Raw genomic sequence first — 18,637 nt, 5'->3', positions numbered from 1 at the left:
TTTATGTGTGTTTATTTTACCTTTGTTTTTTGAATACATATCCGCCTACATTTTTTTGTCAGCTGCTCAAGTACATTTTGGTTTGAATGAGAGAGAAATCAAAACAGCAGGCACAGAATAATGAAAATAGCAGTAGCACCAACATGTGTAATTTGAGCAAATGTTCACTTTTGATTCTTTGGGAATTTGTCAGGAATGTGTCACCTTCCTTTGACAGGGACGATTAGTTGAAATATCTCATTTCATGAAGAGCCTAAAACTTCCTACCTGCCCCTGCAGGAATGAGATAAGGGAGAATTTTACACCACCACTCTTGGTGCACTAGAGAATGTAAAAACTTGGACATGGCTTGGGTGGGATTTATATTGCTTCATATAGTGCACAACTCCTATTTCTCTCAAATTAGCTTAATCCTCATGCACCTTCTATGTTTCATGTTTTCTTCCTACATTTCTGATAGCTTAAAGAAAAAGATCCACCCTATTCCACCACACAATAAAGAAATATCCTGAGCATGCCTTGTTTCACATTTTAAAAACACTGAAAGCATGGCTCCATTATTTTAGGAATGCCAACAGAGCTTTTTTCAGCTGTCCAATGCTATACCCATTTGAGATGAAGCATCATTTTGCTGTAGAAAAGGATAGTATCTTTTTAAAAGTAGAATAAAATGAAAATCTACAACTATGCATATGCAGAGAATGAATTTAAAAAACAAAACAAGAAAAGTTTCTGCAGCAAATAACATCTGCTGCAGTGGGCCTTGGTACTCACAAGTCAGCAGGAGCTAATGCCAGGTCTCCATGTGCTGTTCAGATCACCTACAGTTGGTTTGGCACACATGCATAGGAAAAATACCTGTGGTGGGATTTTGAACCCTGGTCTCCAGAGCTGTACTCCACCCAATCCTAAAAAGGTCTGCTCAAAAGTAAGGCAAACTCCAGAGGCTTTATTCTGAATAGGCCAGCATGCAGCTAGGTCTTTACCTTCCTCCTTGTGTTGCCTACTATCTCAGGTAGACTTCTCTGGCTGCTGGAAGCTCCACTCAGAGATCAGTGGGATGGAGGAACTTCTCGCCCCCTGGAAACCCCCTCGCCTTTCTCTCTCTTTTCTTTCTTCTTACCCTCCCTGTGTTGCCCACTATCCCAGGTAGTCTTCTCTGGCAGCTTGAGGCTCCAGTCAGAGTTCAGTAGGGTATACAATCCTCTTCCTCCCCCTCAAACCTCCCCCATCTTCTTTCCTTCACTCCTCCACCCCACCCCAATGCCTAGCTCCTACAGCATTGTGATATTCTATTAAATTATAACACACTAGATTATATGTTTCTTTACAGATCAGACCAGGAATTGTGACTTAAGGAAGAGCCAGCTGGGGAGCGAGGAGGCAGGCTTCCCACTAGTCCTCCTGTCCTCTTCTTATCTCAGCATCCACACATGTAACTTGAGCAGATGTTCCCTTTTGATCCTTTGGGGAATTTTTCGGGAATGTGTTACCTTTTCAACATGATCATCCATCGTGTTCTGAGAAGAGTTTTTTTTAAAAAATCCCACCTGCCCCTTTAGGAGTGAGATGAGTAATGGTCATTTTTACAACACTGGCACATATGTGTGTGCTCTTGCATTGGCATGGGCATAAAAACATGTAAAATCAGGAGGCATTTGATAACTCTTTTACTGACATTACAATGATTAGTCTTTACAAATTTGTTTTGAAATTCACATCTCTGGAAGACAGCAACAACAGCTTCATTTCAAAGGGTTCTTTCCTTCAATAGGCTGGATGAAGAAAAAGGATTACACATAACTTTCAAAAGCAAGATATTGCTTGGCCCAAACCTTGGGTCTCCTTAAGCAGTTCAGGCCAATGACCTCTGCTCCTATTCTTGAATTCCTGAGGAGAGATGAAACAGTGCAGAGGTGGCAGCAAGTTATATAAATGGCAGCACAGGCTCGATTTCCAGATTCTGATCTCCATTGGATCAAAGTCTAAGGTGACTAGGAGGCTCAGGGCCTTCAGAAGTTTCAATTTCATGCTAGTCTTTCTGGTGGTGTTTGAATGGCTCTGGCACAGTCATGGCCATCCAGTGGCCAAGAGGTTCACACTTCACTTGCCATGCTGAGGCAGAGATTCTTCCTCAGATTATTTGCACTTATAAAGTATAGTCCAGCAATGCTATTTGGAATTTCACCAAGAAAGTCCATTACGCTCCCTTTCTTGAGATCAGCAGCTGGAGAACAGAGAATAGAAACAACTGGTTAGTTGCATGAAAGTTACCTGAATTTGTAACCGAGACGCAGTTTGTCCTGGAAAAGAGACATTGCATACTAAGTTATGGATCCAGTCCTAGGAAGCTGGAATGTGTAAGCTGTCTCTAAATTGAAGAGTCTCAGCAGCTAAATCCTATACGTCTGATCTAGCTACCCTATTCCTAATCTAGAGCCAAGAGAGATTCAAAGAAAGCAGTACATTAACATAAAATCACTTGTACGGCCTTTGCAGGGGTAAATCAAGATACTAGTGCATTATCTCACATCCTTTGCCAAGCAGAATTAGCCACTGAGCCCAGGTTCCACATTAGCTTTCATAGTCATTTTTCAAAACAAATACTACAGTTTGCATTTTGACCATGCCAATGAATAAGTCAACAAGTGATCAAAACCCATTGAGTTGGGAAATACTCTTCAATCGTTTTTCAAATTTTAAATGTCTGACTATGTCTTAAAACTATATGCAGACATAAATAAATTCTTCTAGGAATGGTTTGATTTGTGAAGCATAAATGATTTTAAATATTACCATTTTTTGATGATGATGATGATAATAATAATAATAATAATAATAATAATAATAACATAGTTTATTTGTAACCCGCTTTTCCAAAATTTTGATCAAAGCGGCGAACAATTATTTATAAAAACATTCCAATAAAATCAATTAAAAACAGCATTAAAAGCAACATAGTAATACTAACGACAAAAGGGCCAGATTGAACTGAATTGGTACAGTAGGCCCTCCATATCCGCGGACTTGCCATCTGTTGATTCCAGCATCTGCGGATGGCAAGCTGAGGGGGGTGGGGAGGCAGCAGAGGAGGGAGAAGAAGAGGAGGAGGAGGAGGAAGGAAGATGAGGAAGAGGTGGTGGCAGTGGGGAAGATGAGGAGGAGGAGCAACCTCTTGGGGGACATCTGAGCCAGAGAAGGGGCTCTTCCCCAGCTACTCAAAGCCTACCTCTCCTCCTCCTCCTCCTCCTCCTCCTCTTCCAATTCCTGGTCCTCCTTCTGTGGTGCAGCGGGCAGAGCCAGGCCTGCAGGGGCAGGAAACAGAGCAGTGGAGCTTCAGTGGGTCCGGAGCCAAAAAGGACTGTGAGGTCATCCAGTTGGAACCTCCCCCCGGGAAGCAGCAGTCAGCACCACTACCCTCAGATGTTCCTTGCTCCCACATCTCCAGCCCCAAGGGACACCCAAGGTTCACAGTTCCTGCTGCCCCATCAAACCTGAATGAGCCCCACTGACCACCCTATTTGTCCCATGCCCCAGTAGGGACGGACAGAGGGGCTCATCCAGGCCTGACGGGGTGGCAAGAACTACAAGCCTTGGGTCTCCCTTGGGGTTGAAGTCCTGGTAGCAAGGAAGGTCTGAGGGTGGCAGTGCTGAGTGCCGCTTTCTGGTGGGGGGCTGAGGTTCTAGGGTCAGGCCGCATGACCTCACGGTCCCTTTCAGCTCTGATTGGGAGCAGTGTGGCCATGTGGCAACACCACCATTGAAGTCAATAGGACTTGAGCTCCATAAATTTTGGCATCTGTGGGGGGATCCTCAATGGATCCCCCATGGATACCAAGGACTGACTGTATTTGAAGTCTTGGGGATTATAGCCAGAACTAATAACATTGGTTATCACTATAAACTGTTATATAAAACAGGGAATGTGTGGACATGTACTGCTTCGTTAATTCATTAATCCATTCATATTTACTAAAATATTTATATTGCTTCATATATCATGGAATCTCAAGGTGGCACACAAGTAAAATCAATTCAATCAATTAAAATATATATTGCAAACAGATGAAAAACATATTGAACAATAACAAGTTAAAGAAATTTTAAGGATTAAAACATTTTAAAACTCATGGGCATAGATATTTTGCAATACATGAGTTAGGTGCTAAAGGCTTTATTTTTTTTTTTAAAAAAAAACATGTTTTTTCCTTGCACCAAAATGAAGCAAACATCAGTGCCTCCAGACAGAGGACGCTCCATAACCAGAATGGCACATCTGAAAGGGCTGTCTCCCATGCCAATGCACAGTGGATCACAGAGGTGGGCCCTTTTAGTAAAGTTCAGTTCTTAGGCAGTAATATAGAGTATACACTTAAAAATTCCAGATAAAAACAGGAACACATGTAGCCAAGCAACATCAGAGTGCGGTCAAGATGGTAATATTATGAATGTGGAAGTTCATGGAAATTCAAAGAGGCTGCAGTGCTTTCCTTTTGCCTGCACCTACTGGGAAGTGAGAAATCTTACTCCCTGATCCACTCTCTTCTCTTCCCTGATGAGTTAATTGGGTGCAAATTACTTTTGCACTTTGAATTCATTTTGCAGCAATTGAAGTAATCTGGGGACAAAGAGGGGGGAAGTGGGATTAGGAAAGAAAAACTGGGACAATGTAAAAGCAGCAGAAAATGTGGGATGACAGAGGATTAATCAGGATTGCCCTTATCAAATCAGTATAGTTGGAGGGTATGATGTAGATGCAGGTATTCCTTCAAATACTAAGGTCACAAGTCATTTCAGGGTTGGAATGACATCAGAAGGACCTTGAATTCAGACCAGAAGCGTATTGGCAGCTGTGATAATGCATGTCTGTTTACCTTCTTTCTCTCCTAGGAGATAATCACACAGATTTATAAAATGGAAGAAAAATGGAATTCTCTTGTCATTATAGCACAATCGCACAAAGATTTTCACACAACGTTGTGTTCATCCAGTATTTCTGTGAATTACCTGGAATTGTCCCATTACTTCTTATTAATGGAATCCCTGTGAATGGCTTGTTCTTATAAGGTCTATGGTCAGGTGGTTGGGAAAAGAGATAAACGCATTTAATGTTAATTATGGTACAGCTTCACTGGACAGAATCTATTTGTCTTTTCCTGACCTCAGTTGTCAGCACATGTGAAATAGGAAAGAGCTTTACCTCACAGATGTGTGATACAGCTACAAGAGTAACTACATACATTACAAGAAACATACAAGCAATTGTGTAGAATGGTCCTGAAGCAGCTGCTTACCTATTTTGACTTCTGTGCTCTGCATATTAAATATGAAGCCAGAAATCCAAGGAACATCACAGCACCAACAATGATCAGCACTGCTTCCACCAGGTGTAGCAATCTGATCTTATTTGTCACTTTTGATCGGAAGAACTCTGCTTTTTGATCATCAATAACAGCCGTCTGAAGAAAGGGGAAAAAAAACAAAGGCAAAGAGCAACATTTTCTCACCACATTCCTTTGATATGGCAATATTCCAGAAGGACAGTTTACATTGGGAACATAATGCACAGCATGGGAATATGCAGTACTCTAGATGTTGTTGGATTGAAAGTCTCACCAAGCCTTACCAGTGGCTGTGTTGGCTAGAGCAAATGTCCATATCTTTCTAGCATCACAGACCATACCACACCACATATGTAAAGAAAGCTGCATACATGTTTGTGACGGAACTGAGTGGAACCAAATAACAACATGGAATGGGGATTTGGATAGAGAAGCAGCAGAAATCAACAGTAAGGTGCTAAACTGATGGTGATGGGGGGATTTACTGCTGTTTGACAAATTCTGCACATAGTACATTGTGGGAAAAGTACGGGTGGGAAAGATTCAGTGACATTTACAGAAGGTATTCCACTAAATTAAATTGCCTGAACTAAACATTTCATGAGAGTGTTATCAGGTACAAGTCCTGACAGAGTCTTTTTTGAAGGCTTAGCTGCACTGTTGGCAGAGGAACGTTTATGAGAGTGTGGTGAGGTTTATAGTATAATATAAAAGCAAATTAATGACATAATTAGCAGGTTTGATATATGCAATCCAGTTGACTGAGACGGCAATCTGATGCTGACTTCCCTGGCAGTAGATACTATTGTACAACATGGAGCTTTCAATATCCAAATGAAAACTGTGCTACACATCTCTGATGCACTGTTTATAGGGGATGTAGTTCTTCACTAAGGAGATTACCGCACTAGGGTAAAAGCGTTCCCCAATGCGTTCTCACGGGCGCGAGCCTGGAGCGTGATGAGAACCAGAACGCTAGTTTACCACACAGCGGAACGCCGCCGTCACCGCTGGGTGTTCCAAATGTGTTCCAAATGTGTTCCCAATGTGTTCCCAATGTGTTCCCAATGTGTTCCAGGGACGCCATTTCTGGGAACGGCCGTTCCCAGAAATGGCGTCCCTGGAACACATTTGGAACGCCCGGCAGCAACGGCGGCGTTCCGCTGTGTGGTAAACTAGCGTTCTGGTCCTCATCACGCTCCAGGCTCGCGCCCGTGAGAACACATTGGGGAATGCTTTTACCCTAGTGCGGTAATCTCCTAAGTCAGGGGTAGGCAACCTTTTTGAGCCGGGGGCCGGGTTGCTGTCCCTCAGACAACTGGGGGGCCGAAGCCAAAAAATTAAAAATTTAATTTTTTAAAAAAAAATTAAATATATAAATAAACCAGGACAAATGTAGGACAAAATTTTCAAATGGAAGACACTTTTTTTTTTAAAAAAAATGAAGGACATGTGAAAAAAATTTCTGATTTTTTAAAAAATGTTAATATAAATGCATGTTTCTGAAGCTTCTATAGACAATTGCCCCCCAAAGGCCCTGGCGACAATCAGCGGCAGGACTGGGCTGGGGCCGGTCCCAAGGCCTTGCCGGGCCGCATCCGGCCCACGGGCCGCAGGTTGCCTACCTCTGTCCTAAGTTTTGTTTCAAAGGTAGTAATGAATGATTTCAACAGTTTTCTTCCCATTGTATGAAAGTCTTGAAAAACCACAGTTTTCAAAGGCTAATTTGGGACTTGTTCTGTGCTAAATGTGCATGTAGTTGTTTTGTACAGAAAAACATTTTCTGTGTAGAAAACAGCATTTTCAGTGTGGAAAATAATGTTTCAATGTAGAAATATTAATTCCTGTGCAGACAATGCTATTTTTTTGCCAGAAAATACTGCATTTATGCAAATCACATATAAATTTAACACAGAACAAATCCTCAATTACAGCATTTCATGTAAAGGAATTAATATTTTTATGCAAATCATGTATAAATTTAATACAGAACAAATCCCCAATTACAGCATTTAATGTAAAGGAATAAATGCAGAAAATAATGTTGTCTGTGCAGAACAACTAGGTGAGAATTTTGCACAGAGTAAATTTACAGCGCTTCATAAATAAAGGTTAATAATAATAATAATAATAATAATAAGTGTGAAGACTCTCATCAGTCCAGGATTCTTCTCATCAGCATTTCTCAACACTCCAAATACATGTTTTTTCAAACGTTTAAAAATATTTTCAAATATTCTTTCTATCCCCACTGTTTATTTATACAGAGAATTCAAAAATACAACTCTGGGTAGATATCATGTAACAGCCAGTGGCAAATTCTCTAGGCAAATGTAGGGAAGGTATGGGGAACATTATTGCCATGGTCTCTGATCACATTGGTATCATTGCATGTGGACATCCACATGCACCATACTTTCCACAAGTACTGGCCACACTGGGTAGGAAGATCACTTCTTCCATAATCCACTTCACAAGAGTGAATCGTCGCTGACTGCCCTCACATTGGATGATCATCCAATGTGAATGTGCATGCATTTACATGTGCAGTGTTTCACCTGGACAGGGCATCGGAGCAGAGGTGTGCCTGTGCAGATGCTGGCAATGCACAATCATGACCCCCCTTCACCCCTCGCCCCCTCCTTGACTGTTTTGTGTATGTTATACTTATCTCCATAAGAGGTGCCACACTTTCTTTTTTGGACATTGCCATACTCACCGCTTGGGTATGGCAGCTCTGCCTCTTTTAAATGTACTCACGTGATGGGGCATTTATATTCACAATTAGGGTTAGGGTTAGGATAGAGTGCTCCTTTAGAGCCACTCTGGCATCCATGCATTTATATGTGCATGTGAAGGTGCACACATTCTGGGAAGAAGCAGAAAAATCCAGCTCCTTTTTAGTCTGGTTTTTCTCCACATAGCACTGCTTGGGTGTGCTTTCTGGCTGGCTTCAAAGTGTGCATCATCTAAATGCCCTGCCTCAAATCTGGATGCAAACTTGCTTATTTTGAGCATCTGTTTCAACCCTTTCTGAGTTTTTTTAAAATCTGAATAGTATACTGTATGACATTGCGGTTGATGCTTTATATATCATGCTTAATAACATCGCAAGAGGCCACCTCCTATGGCATCACAAGGAGCTGGCCTTGGATTTTGACTGTGAAATCTCAGCACCTGGAATAGTTCTGACTTGGCAGGCTTATGGAGATGGCATTCTTCATGTTAGGTAAATTACAGATAAACGACACAAGGAGGTTGTTTTTGTGAAAGAAGATGGCTCATCTTTATTCTTTCAACCACTCCTTCTACCAGAGATTGGAGGCAAAATGTGAATGAGATAACAAGAAAAATATATTTGAAGAGGCTGTGTGGGGTTTGCTACTGCCTAGAGATCTGATATAGAGCAGGAACTTTCTGTGAGGTTATTAAGTTAGTAGATGTATCCATGAAGGCTCACCCTGCTCCTGTTGGTACCCCTACAAGTGTTCAATATTTTGTTTTATTTTGCTTTGCTTTGCTTTTTTCAATAAACAAAATTATGAAATACCAAAATCTAGCTATACCAAATATTAATATACCCAAAATGCTCAGAGAATAAAAATAGACAGATGAAAAGTAACACTAACCTCATTCAGCCACAGAATCGGAAAGATATAGGGTTGTTTGATCTTTTTCAAAGGGCTGCAATAAACACAGGAAAATAAAATTAGAACGATTCTGTTCTAGCCAGCTGAGGTTCTGGTGAATGACAGGAAATGTACAGTGTGGACAAATGTACAGTGTGGAATGACAGGAAATGTTCAATGTGTGCTTAAAAATACAGCAGCTACATATATATGTCACTGTTTTACCCAGGTCCATCAGGATATGGCCTATATGAAAACCACAAGCATAATTATATATCCGTTTCACATGCATGTGCATATAGTTAATGAGATTAATCTATATTCAGTACTATTATACTTCAGAAAGCAATGACATTATCCAGCGTCCAAGCCACCTATACATGTCAGATGCATACTGGCATGGATTCCTGAGCAAATGGTCAATGGGCTTGCATTGGTACATAAACATCTGTGACTTTTCTGAATGTCGAAATACTTAGACAGAAATGACCTTTCTGTCTAAACATTCCTCCACAAAACTCAGGGTAACTTACTCTGCTCCTTCCAACTCTCCCTCTGCCCTTAGGAAAATTGGGTTATAACTTAGAAAATGGTGTGTGTGTGTGTGTGTGTGTGTGTGTCTCAAGTGTCTCATAAACCTAGGATGAAACTGATCAGACTGAAGAAATTGCTGGTCTCTACTAGGTTAGTCACATCTAATCACTGTAACACATAAGTGTGGACTTACCTAGTTCCCATTGATTAAAGGAGACTTCTCTAGTTGGAACTAAAACTGAGTTTAGGCTGATGATTGGGGAAAAAATTACAATGCAAGATTGTTTTTAAAAACTGCAATATTAGAATACCAGTGATTCCAGACTTACGTAATTCTAGTAGAAGGCTTCACCAATAAATTCACTTGCAATCTTTTGGCAAATTGTAATGTAAATCCTGTTGTCTTAAAACAGAAAACAGATCACTTAGTTTTCAAGAGAAAATTGTTAGGTGGAATAGATGTGATTAAATGATCAAAAATGATATATACTGAGTTCCTAGCTTCAAAATCAGTTTCCCCAAAATTGGGCAGACGTAGAATATAAACAGCAAAGGGCCCACAGTTACATACTTTGTACAACTTCTTTGCAGCTACCTTCACTGCAGCACCTCAGATCACAGTTAATATGAATACAACATAAATAAGATCAGTGCATTCTCCTCTGACTGAGGGACTAACAGAATCACAAAGCAACCATCTCTTGGGGCTACCTGCCCATCGCTTTTTTTAGTCCGTTAAATCTGTTTTATGCTTTTTTGCGTGTATGGGCCTCCAAGTTGCCCATCAGCTTAATATATATGAAATTGTAAGAAACTAGAACTGTGGGCAAAAGAAATCTCAACACTTCCACTACTCTGGTAGGTAAGAAAATTGGAGGGAATTATTTCAGTGAATTTCTTCAAGAGGAGAAAATTTTTCCAACACTTTCTGAAAATGGGGCTAAGAATTAGCAGTAACACATCTTTCCTTTTTTCTAATCAATTTCTTTTCCTGCTGCCTTATGTAAACACTACCTTACATGGAAGCAGGAGCTCTGCTGTCAGACTGCTGACCACTTTGCATGGTCCAAAGTGATGTTATTCTGTCCCAGCTACCACTATAATGGTGAAGAATATTCAGAGATCATCTGGCAAGGGATTCTTTTTTTCTCTCTCTTGCCAGTGCTGTGCATGAGGATATGAAAGTGGAAAAAAATTAGCTCAGCTCTTGAAGAAGCCAATCTATCAATAGTAGGAAATAATGCTTCCTCACCTCTCATGATTTGCTGCTAATACCAGAGTTCCATTCTGAATTGTCCTCATTCAAAACAAAATATGTCCATCCTGATTATAAGGGGTCACTTGGAGTCTCTTTCCAGTCAAGAGTAACCCCACTTGGGTTATGACACCAATTTAGCCCCATGTCCCTATGTAGTGTGAAAAACTGCCACCACAGCAAAGATGTGTCCCCAAGATCCTGTGTAACATCGCAGAAGGTGATACATCTCTTGCTATAGACACAGTGCAAATATTTTTCTCAATTAAAAGGAAATTTTTAAGGCTCAGTTCTTGATATGGTTTTGATATTTGGAATAATCAAGTGTCTTGGATCAGTTGAGAAATCAAATATAGATGAGATACTATGGGCTTGTAAAGCAAAAAATTTCGCATGAGCTCTAATTCCATTTAATCTCAATTTTAGAAGTGAACCTTTGTACGATGTTTGATTGCTTACTGGTTCTATATCCAAATAGGTCATATGTTCTTGTGGATTTGGCTGCATTCCTTCAACACCTTCAAAAACATCTTCACTTGCATATAAGAAGTGGGGCAGTGTAATATACACAGGTTTTCCTAAGGGAAAGGAAAAACACAATACGGACAATTAGTGATGGAAAGAAATCTTTGAAAATCTTTGAAGATTTGTTGAAAAAATATAGTGCTTGTTTGTTTGTTTTTTAGCATCAAGAAACCCTGATGAGAAGAATCCTGGATTTATGAGAATCTGCACAGAACCACCAAAACATTTGATGGGTCTGAGAGCTTTCTAGGTACTTCCAAGGCTGCAGTTAGGCATCCCAAAGGCTGCATGTGGCCTATGGGCTACGTTTTACCCATCCCCAAGACAAATCCCAGAATAAATACTGAGGGAGGGAGAGGGAGGGAAGGAAGGAAGGAGAATGTAATTGACTAGAAAACATTTAGGAAAGTGTTACATTTCTCAGAGACCATTTATGTATGGTATGTAGTACAGCAGCTTGTCAAGTGTTGGAAGAAGAAATTAGCCTGCTGCCAGAATGCCAGTAATGGGCAGGTAAGTGAGGCAAATAGGATCGTGCACATGTTAAAATTATGGACATGTAGGCAATTATAGCAGGAATGGAAGGAGTGGAGTTGTTTTCACAATAACAATGTGACCTGAGGGAGAATTTAGGGCTCTTAATGCTAACCTCAGACTAGTGGCAAACAAATTCCAACGACACCACTTAAAATTGTGCAAGATGTTGCACTGAGCAACCGTGATTCACACCTACATTGATCTATGTTGTTTGTGATCATAAACAGGGAACATAAGATACATATGTTTAAAAACTGCCTCTGACCAACAACAGTGATTCAGATCTGTGGTGTGCAAACCACATACCAACTTTCCATGCCCTGAATACATATATTGAGTACTAGTGTGGGACAAGGACACATATCTTGACACAGCCTTGCCCAACCTGATCCCTCTCCAAATGTCTCATAATTTCAGAGCCAATGGAGGAGAGTTGGGTGTGGGATATGGGGGTAGTTAACACATTTGGAGGGCACCAGGTAAGGCAAGGCAGTGTTTCATGACCAAAAATGTTTTCTACGTCCCTCTTTGAAAAGGATTCTTACCTGTCAGGTAACATCCAGGTGAAGTGATACCCTGGTAAAAGTTATATCTCCTAGATTTTATTCTGATTTTTTAAAATTAAAATTTAAAACCTTTCATTAATTATTTTATGACAGCTTAACAACAAAAATAATTTTGTAAAGTACAGGAGCTAAGGGTGCAATTAAAAGAGGTAAAGGTTTAAAAATGCTGCAGATAACTAAAAGGCAGGGCTGTTAATAAAATAAAACAAGACATGGATGAATAGAAGTGCTTTGGCCTGACTTCTAAAGAGAGAGCAAAATTGACACCCTCACCTTGTGCCTTCTATTATTAAGCCTCATCACCTTCTTCTGAAGGTATGATTTGGAGATGGATATCAGCCCATTACCTGAACACATGGGTGGATTGGTATGGGTTGTTGTGTATGACATCAAGGGAATATGTTTATATTAGTCTTGATAATCATCATAATATTAGGAGCGGGAAACATTGTGATCCTCTAGATGTTGGCTTGCAGTTCCCAGCATTCCTCATGCTAGAGTCCCAAAGTGCAAATAGTATTTTTAAATGGCACAAATGTCAACTATTTTCTTCCAGTAAAGACAAAAAAGGAAAAATTATTTTTCTTGCCGTCAGGGCAATAATTATAAAACTTTGCATCTGCATTGCTCACCTGTTTAAAGCAACAAAACAACTTTGAAAAGTTAGGCTTTTGGGCTACAAATTCACCAGCCAAACTGGTTACTGGCTTGGCTTGCTGAAGGATTCTGGGAGTTCTAATTCAGCAAACCAATTTGCTGAGCAAAGGCTATCCAAATGGAACAATTTCATTTGTATAAAGCTTCTATATGCCTTTCCCTTCTATGTTGGTACCTTCTTTACAGGAGCTGATGTCCAGTGCTCCAGCTGATGTACAGTTCTTAGATATCACTTTTTCTGTGCAGAAACAGATGTTACCAGGAGTGACAAGTGGGGATGCAAAAGCGTCTGGAGGTACTATAAACCGATAAAGTGGAATGTCCTTCACAAGCTGATCACTGTCAAAGTTGCCATAGATGGACCTGGGTGTTAACAGGATAGGTAGAAAATGTCTTAATTTTGAGAGCCAGTGCTGTGTAGGTGATGTACTGTAAATGTTGGACCAGGACACTGGGAAACCAATATTTGAATTCCCACTCAGCTATGGAAACCCACTGAGGACTTTATCACATGGGGAAAATTGGAAGGTTAAACTGGTCACAATGAAGGGTTATCTAGGGCATTAGCAACAATTTCGCAATTGCTTTTCAGATGACACTACACACAAATCGGTTAGAATCCAAACTGAAAGTGAGGTGAATCAGGGAATAGACATTTTCACAAAAATACTGTGTTTTCATTTCCAGTTCATTCATGAATTTGCTTTCTTTGTGCAATTGTGTGTGTGTGTGTGTGGTTTGATGGGAGTTTACAAAGGGAAACCTCAGCCTTCCTTCCTCTGAAACAGCATCTGAGGCAAATAAGATTTTCCTCTCTGGCTTCCCTTCCCTCTCTGGAACATGTGTGTATATGCAGTTGTGGAAATTACAGTTTTGAGTATGAGCAAAAAAGTTATTTCCAAGATATCAATGGGATTTGTCCCCATCTGTCTGAAACCCGAATTCACTTACGACCCACTTTCTTGCATAAGTAATGTGCTTTTAACCTGTTGTTGTGCTCTGTGTGTGATAATCATTAGTGAATTTGCTTGCTTTTTCGGAATGGCACACTTTAACTATTTTCGGGATGGAAAAACTAGGTCCCTGTGTGATAAGTCCTCAGTGACCTTGGGCAAGTTACACTCTCTCAGATTCAGAGAAGAAGGCAAGGGCAACCGCTCTGACAAATTCTGCCAAGAAAACCCCTTGATAGATTCGCCTTAGGGTTGCCATAAGCCAGAAATTAGTTGAAGGCTCACAACACAAAAATCTTAATTCTAGAGACTGCACAAATGCTGCTATGATGTCATCGCTGTCTGAACCTAATTGCAATCCAGATACTTCCGACTACGGTGGGAATGTAAAAATTGTGACAAATTCCAGTTGTCTGGTGTAGATTTAAGATATATTTGACATAGATTTAAGAATAATATACGTTGATGCTTCTGCATCAGGCGCATCATGTTTGGTTATCTAACTTGCCTTTATTATTTTTAATAATTTTATGGTGGCCTTCCTTGAAGATTCCACTCAGTGTGCAAATCAAATATAAAACTCAATGCAATTCATACACTATCTATCAAGAAACAACTAAATAGGCAGCATGATGTTGAAATCCATATAACTAGTTAGAAAAGACTTATATCTAAACTACTAGAGAAAGGGTTTTTTTTTTTCATGGTGTGAAGAACAAGCAGGCACCAAGTACACACCGCTCTGATGAGAACATCCACAATGGTGGTGGCCACTTGGAAGGCCTCTTGCTTGGAGCTCTCTCAAGGGAGCAGCACATCTCAGATAAATAAATCCTTTCCTCAAAGGGAAAACATATCTTAGGCCGGTACAGACCGGCGTTTGAGTGCGTGGACGAGCACGCACTAGGGTTACAAAAGGGCGGTGCTTCTGCACCGCCCACCCTAGTGCGTGCTCGTCACGCACTAAATGGCGGCGGCCCTTCCATACGGCCGCCGCCAGAGGACGTGACAGCCACGCCGCCTCTAGACGGGGCGGTGCGGACATGCGCCCTCAATCCGCGGCAGGGCACCTGGGCGCCCCTTTCCGCAGACAGGAGGAGCTCCGTTTCGGAGCTCCTTCTGGTCCGCAGCGTCCGCTTTGCTTCGCTGGGCGCAGCCTTCAGATGGTGCGCCCAGCGAAGCAAGGGGAGAAAGGGGCCAAGCGGCCCCTTTCTCCCCCTCCCGCGCCACGGGGTGTCCTGGGGCTTGAAGCCCCAAGGGACATCCTTTTTAGGGCGGGGAAGCAGCATTTTGCTGCTTCCGCGCAGCCTGAAAAGCGGCGGACGGGGGCCTCAGCGGCTGCCGGTAGCCGCTGAAGCCCCGATACTCCGGGGAAAGGGGTGGGCCAGACCGCCCCAAATGGGCGGTCTAACCCACCTTAGTGTTATCACTACATTTTCTAAGCTCCTTCCTCCCAATATGGAACCCCGCTGAAGGGGGACTTCCTTCCCTTGTAACAAGAGAAATTAGAAGGTTGGCCTGATAAAGCAGATCATCTTTATTTTGGAAGGAAATGCATTTCTGTGTGTCTCACCTTGACAAATCTAAAGAGAATGGCAGCCGAGCTGTTACCCCAATAGGCCTGAGACACACGGCCAAAAGCGGTATGCTGGAGCCAAAACGGAGGGTTCCAGAGGCACGGCACCACATGCTCCGGAACCCTAGTCCATACGGGCGATGGCAACATGGCGGTGCCACAAAAAGAACATGTAAGTACATGGTTCTTTTTACTGCGGAGGGACGCCACGTGGTTTGGCAGCTGAGGCGTCCTTCCCATTAAAATGGGTGACTCCTGCCCACTGTTTCGGGGGCAGCTGTACTGCTCCATAGTTTGCAAAGGCTTCTGATTCCATTGCAAAGCTTAACATAATGGGGAAAATTCCACTGAGCCAACACATTCGAAGTTTTGACATAAACTGAGGTGTCTGTTGGACTATACCTACCTTTTAAGGCAGACTTCATCTGTCCTTATTACCTAACAAATTCTAGTCCCCTGAAAAGGATGGGGGGGGGGGTTTGACAGATTCCTACATAATATGAGAGTATTAGACTAAAGACACCTGTATCTTGGCCTATGATGAACAGCACTGGGAAACAGCATTATGATCATGAGTGGGGCAGGTTTCCTGGGACTGCTATTAAATTTTTGAATGCTGGGGATTCTGGTCCCTCTCACAATACACAATGTTAATATTCTACTTTAACAGCTACTGCAACAGCCTATGGAGTCCTGGGGTTTGCAGTTTAGGAGAAGGATTTGGAACTCTGATCCACATTGCTCTAGTGTAGTGGTTCCCAACCCTTGGTTCTTCAGGTGATATGGATTTCAGCAACTATAATTCCTGACTGTTGGCTATGTTCACTGGGGCTTCTAGGAGCTGAAGTCCAAAACAAACAGAGGGAGCCAAAGGTTTGGAAACATTGCTGCCTAGTGCTTTACCAGACTACAAACCCACAGGATGTAGCCAAGGTTGTTAAAGTGGAATAATGCTTTTGTAGTAGTGTGAAAGAAAGATCTGATTACTTATTGCGCTGCACCAGGTTTGGGCCCTGACAGTCAAGAGGCCCTGTCAGATCAGTATTAATTTCTGTATTTCTGTACCTATAGTGTTTCACCAAAGTGTCTGCAAGCCAGACATTTTTCTTTAAGCATTTCAAATACTTCCTCAATGATATACACAAAAACATTCCCCCTTATGTCCATTACCTGCAAATATCAGAAGAAAAGAAATACAGCACTTCATGCTTGCTAATAAAGGGAGGAAATGAAGCCCCATCTGAAATAAATATATAAATAAAAATAAAAAATACTGCTGTAGAAATTAGGTACTTTCAAACTCATATGCAGGATTTCATTTCATTATGCCAAATGCATTCATAAGAGCAAGGGTCAGACGATAACTGACTTGTTTCCATCTAGTACATTTCCTCTGTTTTAGTAATCAGATTAGCAGACAGACATTCCAGAGTGAAGCAAACATAAAGCCTTTTTTCTTCATTCTGTTGCAACATCTATCTGTTTAGACATTTTGAAATTAAGAGGGTGAGAAATGGGGTCACATTAATGCTTATAATTAAAAAAAAATATTCATTGCCATTTGCCAGACAGAGATCCATGAAAGGGAAGGCTCACACTTTGGAGTTTATCGCATGTCTTAATAATCTGTTTTACCCCTATCCAGTTTAAGTCTTAATTTGGGCTGCATCCTGATCTTATCAGAAGGTTTTGGCCACAAATCTGCCACCCAAATAAATCCCGGGTGCATTCCCACTTCCAGGAGTGCTCCAATGGCCATTTTCTTAAGCCGGAAGCCACAAAATACAGTGGGACTTTGTTATCTGCTGGGGTTTGGTTCCAAGATCCCCCATGGATAACAAAATCCATGGATGCTCAAGTCCCATTAAATATAATGGCAGAGCAAATGGTGTCTCTTATATAAAATGGAAAATCAAGGTTTGCTAGTTGGAATTTATACTTTTGTAAAAATTATTTTCAAGCTGTAGATGCTTGAATCCAAGGATAAAAATTCTGTGGCTAAGGAGAGCCGACTGTACATGAAGATATTCGGTTAAGGAGAAAGGTCACCAGCATCCCCAGTTGGTTAATAGGAATTTGCTACTTAGTCGAATTCAGCTTATGACCACTTGTTGAACTGGAGTGTTCACAACTAATGATGTGTCAAACACCAAGAACAATTAGGGACATCCAGGTCAGTTATTCTCCCTCCTGTCTCAATTCTAAGAAGGTAGCAGTAGTGATCTTTCTGTTGTTTAACCCACTCAAGGTAGTATAAGCTTTCTTGGGAATGCTGTTTCCTCTGCAGAAAATCTATATACAGTCAGTTCTTCTTATCCATGGATTTTTATACATGGATTCAAGCATCCATGGCTTGAAAATGTTCAAAAAAAGTATAAATTTCAAATATCATACCTTGATTTTCTATTTTTTATAAGCATCCATGGATTTTGTTATCCATGGGGGATCTTGGTACCAAACCCCAGTGTACAACAAGGGTCCACTGTGCAGTATTTTTGTATAGAAACAGGCATTTCTGATCAAAAAATAACATTCTCTGTGCAGAAAGTGCAACATATAAAGTTTGGAAAAAAAACAAGTTCTGAACTGAAAAAAATCTTTGAAAACCACATTTTTCAAAGACTTACTTGCAGTGACAAGAAAATTGCTAAAATAACTTGCTTCTTTCAAAAATAAAATTAGTGAAGAATTACATTTTTAATATTTATTATAGATAGTATACACACTGATACATGTGTATTTTCATATTCATGGATGTATGCATGTTGTAGACAGCATTTAAAAAATCAATTTTATATACACTTACCTGTGCCATTGATCATGTCACAATGACCACCCCAGTATGGAAGCATACTTTTAAAAAAAGAAAAGAAGAAGATCAAGTTGCAGAATCTCTCAACGAAAGATATGTTTAGGTGAACATTTTTCTACTAGCTTCATAGTAATGTCATTCATGCAAAGTATATTTGTTTTCCAATGAGGGTCCAAAACACAGTGCAGAAATAATCTAGTTTGAGAATGCTTTACCTGCCCTAGCTGAGTGCTAGAGAATCTTGGGAATTG

General features: G+C 40.9%; 1 protein-coding gene across 5 annotated transcripts in view; it reads right to left on the bottom strand.

Annotated features, from left to right (window-relative positions):
- Window positions 1-1,653: 1,653 nt before the first annotated feature.
- CD36 (CD36 molecule) overlaps window positions 1,654-18,637 on the bottom strand; it is a 103,403-nt gene continuing 86,419 nt past the window's right edge. For all 5 annotated transcript variants that reach the window (XM_042467394.1, XM_042467393.1, XM_042467392.1 and 2 more), the window contains 8 exons: window positions 18,381-18,427; window positions 16,745-16,814; window positions 13,221-13,408; window positions 11,220-11,338; window positions 9,835-9,908; window positions 8,972-9,026; window positions 5,295-5,459; window positions 1,654-2,227 (listed from right to left, as the gene is read on the bottom strand). In XM_042467394.1, coding sequence (XP_042323328.1) covers window positions 5,295-5,459; window positions 8,972-9,026; window positions 9,835-9,908; window positions 11,220-11,338; window positions 13,221-13,408; window positions 16,745-16,814; window positions 18,381-18,427 — 718 coding nt within the window. In that variant the 3' untranslated portion in view covers window positions 1,654-2,227. The remainder of the gene's footprint in view (window positions 2,228-5,294; window positions 5,460-8,971; window positions 9,027-9,834; window positions 9,909-11,219; window positions 11,339-13,220; window positions 13,409-16,744; window positions 16,815-18,380; window positions 18,428-18,637) is intronic.

The sequence above is a fragment of the Sceloporus undulatus genome, chromosome 5 (genome assembly GCF_019175285.1).
Source record: "Sceloporus undulatus isolate JIND9_A2432 ecotype Alabama chromosome 5, SceUnd_v1.1, whole genome shotgun sequence".
NCBI classification, from domain to species: Eukaryota; Metazoa; Chordata; class Lepidosauria; order Squamata; family Phrynosomatidae; genus Sceloporus; species Sceloporus undulatus.
This window is presented reverse-complemented; position numbering and strand designations above follow the sequence as displayed.